This window comes from Ailuropoda melanoleuca, unplaced genomic scaffold, assembly GCF_002007445.2.
Source record: "Ailuropoda melanoleuca isolate Jingjing unplaced genomic scaffold, ASM200744v2 unplaced-scaffold66675, whole genome shotgun sequence".
Classification (NCBI taxonomy): domain Eukaryota; kingdom Metazoa; phylum Chordata; class Mammalia; order Carnivora; family Ursidae; genus Ailuropoda; species Ailuropoda melanoleuca.
The window spans coordinates 323-1337 of NW_023241253.1; the positions used below are offsets into that span (position 1 = coordinate 323).

General features: G+C 53.4%; 1 protein-coding gene across 1 annotated transcript; it reads right to left on the reverse strand.

Moving 5' to 3' along the window:
* Positions 1–205: 205 nt before the first annotated feature.
* Positions 206–957, reverse strand: LOC117800237 (apolipoprotein E-like; the record flags this gene model as incomplete). The annotated part of the gene is made up of 1 exon (XM_034652766.1): positions 206–957. A coding segment is annotated over one exon (752 nt), but the record flags the coding sequence as incomplete, so codon positions are not given.
* Positions 958–1015: the final 58 nt, after the last annotated feature.

Below are 1015 nucleotides of genomic sequence, written 5' to 3' on the forward strand. Positions count from 1 at the left end.
CAGATGCGCTGGCTTGCAACCCCAATTCTGGATGGTGTGGTCCAACACATCGGGGGGGGGGGGCGTTCTCAGCCATTTGGGAAGGTTGGGTTAATATATGCCTGGCCTCTCAAGACCCACTTGACCAAAAGGCCTCAAGCTTTGAGGTCCCCTTGGCTTCCAAGGACATGAAGCAGGAGCTTTGCAGAAAGTGCAGACCAACGGCTTATGACGGCTGCTGCTCGGTCTCCGTCGGGATCTGGAACTGGGAGGCTATTTCCCCCAACAGGGGCTTGAGCCACAGGTCTATGTTCTCCAAGGCCTGCTGAAATTTGCCTTTCAGCTGATTGATTTTCTGCTGGAACTGGTCTTCAAGCTCCTGAAAGCGGCTCCTGAGCTGCTGATGGACCATTCTTCCTTGCTCCCCCATGGCTTGTTGCAGGGCCTGGAATCGCTGCTGTCCCTTCTCATGGATGTTGGTGAAGTAGGGTTGCAGATTCTGATGCACAGCACTGACCTTTTCATTCGTTTGGGCCCGCAGATCTGCCGTGTAGCTTGCCAGCTTGCTGCGCAGTTCCTCCCCATCCTTGTTAAGGCGTTTTTTCGTCTTGCGCAGGAACACGTTGAGCTGGGACTTCACCGAATCCACGTTATGGTTGTACATCACGCGGGCATCTCTGAAATACTGGACCAACTTGTTCTTGGTGTCCTCCATGTCATTTCTCAGGTTTTCGGTGATGGTGGATATTTCGGTCCTAAAGCGTTCCTGCAGTTCTTGGGCAGAGGGGCCAAACTTGGAATGCAGATCCGCGGTGTACTGGTTAATCTCAGCTATGGCATCCGTGATAAGGCCATCCATTTCGCTGCTGAGCTGTGACGCCTTGATCTGCGCAGTGACATCGTCCACGATGTTCCCAGTCTTGGCGATGTAATCCCAAAAGCCGTCCAGTGTTTCCTCCCATTTGGCTTTTGACTGCTCTTGGGCCACGGGATTCGCCCAGGAGACACTCAGCAATGCTGCTGTGAAAAACAGAGC